A 1,943-nucleotide genomic window follows, 5' to 3' on the forward strand; every position below is an offset into this window, starting at 1 on the left:
GTCAGCCCACCATCTCGGATAAACGTTAACCCATTAAAGTAAGCATTAGCCGGGATCGCGGTGAAGCGAACAAGACTGCCTTAACGTGGCTGACCCTTCTCATACAAACAGGTCCTAAGAGACCTGGCCCCACTTGTTTTATAGGGCCGTATAACTTTATAAAATGGGTGAGTGACAATCCAGAATCTAAAATACACTTCACTTTTAACGCTCACCAAGGTTTTCGTAAATGCCTTTACTTACGTGTGCTTAGAGTGTTAATATTCACGGTTACGTGAGGAAAGACTAAAATCTTTGCGCAGATGGTGACTTATCCACCGGATAAAGTTTTCGGGCCTTTCAACAACTGGGGCCAGGTATTAAGCTTCACGAAGCTGTATTTGTACAACCTTTCACGGCGCACCTTTGGCTCGCCGCACCTAACCCTAACCCTAACCCGTCCCAATCCTGTCGCGGATTCGCCGATCGCACGACACTTACAAAAGAGCTCGCTCGCAGGCTAAGTTGGAGGATACTGGAGGTCGTGAGTTCGACTCCGGCCGGACCAACACTCAGGGTCTTAAAATAACTGAGGAGAAAGTGCTGCCTTTGTAATTACATCCGCAAATGGTTAGACTTTCAAGTCTTCTCGGATAAGATAGAAGTGAGCAAATTTTTGCCTTTTCCCCTTAGTCTAAGTTGAAATAGCTTTATGCTTTTGTTTACGGTTGATTTGTTCTTTTACAGAGATCGAAAACCAGCAAAGAGGGGATGAATTTTCCAATGGACTTAAACGTTGAAGAATTTTTAGCCAAGCTTCATTACGAAGAACAGTAAGATTTCCAGTTGTTCATAAGAGATGTTAAAATGCGTTTAGTTGTTGCTGTTACTTTAACGATACAAAATATATTTCATCCGTTTCTATTAAAATACAGTGAGAATAATTATAGTTAAATATCTGGGGCCGGTTCCTGAAAGGAGTATATATTTATTTTTTCTTATTCCAGGGATAAATGTGCCTGGAATAAGACACATTTCTCCCTGGAATAGAGGTATTACATCTTTCAGGAAGCCGGCCCTGGTTTTTAACCTTAATTTGGAATATATCAACATAGTAGGGAAGATTTTTAAATCAGAGTTTAGACAAGATACGGAGTGACATGTTTAGGGTAAAGGTGAAAATAAAGAGCTTATTGGCACTTATTTGACATGCTAGTAGAGGATGTGTTATTGTAAGGACTTCGGGGATCAAAATTTCGTAATGCCTTTCCTTAGTGTAAAACAAGGGAAATTTATTTTGGAAATGCGCCATTAATTGGTTAAATGAACGTTTCGATTCTGCAGCCGTGTCTTCAGTGCAATAATACACTGACTTTTGCCGAAATGGCCGCTATTAAAATTTATATTTTCGGTTTTTATTCAGAGTAGTCTAATTTTTATTCTAACAGACGTAACTGATTAGAGTGTGATGTGAAGTGCTAGTTTTATTCCCTCTATGAATCATGTGAGCGTTAGCCCTACTAATAGAAATGGGCCCACACAAGGACAGAGAAAAACTCTGACCAGGGTTGGAATTCAATGGACCTTTTCGGCTTGTACATTTTGTTTTCACAATACAGATCATGTGATAATACTCAGGAGGTTTGGTCTTTTGTTTTGTTCGTTAAAGTGAGGGCATGCAAGCATGAATATGCCTGCATGCACTCTTTTTAATGATCAAAACAAAGGACCAAGCTTCCTGAGTATTATCACATGATCTGTATTGGGAAAACAAAATGTACAAGCCGAAAAGGTCTATTCCCAGTTAAGTCTGTTGAAATATAAGTGCTACACGGCCAACGCTTTCCAAAAACGGAACCCTTCCTTGTAATTTTTATTCTAATCTACAAAGTGCCCAACAATTATGGAGGTCACCTTGTTGCCCCTTTAAGGACGTTCGCTCCCATTGCTACTGCGCATTTTTT

The 1,943-nt window shown here is 39.9% G+C and overlaps 1 protein-coding gene across 1 annotated transcript in view; it reads left to right on the plus strand.

The window, feature by feature from the left end:
* The window catches only part of LOC137994349 (serine-rich adhesin for platelets-like), a 16,112-nt gene extending 14,463 nt beyond the window's left edge, over positions 1-1,649 (plus strand). The window contains exon 10 of the mRNA XM_068839923.1: positions 727-1,649. Within this exon, the coding sequence (XP_068696024.1) occupies positions 727-816 (90 nt within the window). The 3' untranslated portion in view covers positions 817-1,649. The remainder of the gene's footprint in view (positions 1-726) is intronic.
* The last annotated feature ends 294 nt before the right edge of the window (positions 1,650-1,943 follow it).

This window comes from Montipora foliosa, chromosome 3 (assembly GCF_036669935.1).
Source record: "Montipora foliosa isolate CH-2021 chromosome 3, ASM3666993v2, whole genome shotgun sequence".
Lineage (NCBI taxonomy): Eukaryota > Metazoa > Cnidaria > Anthozoa > Scleractinia > Acroporidae > Montipora > Montipora foliosa.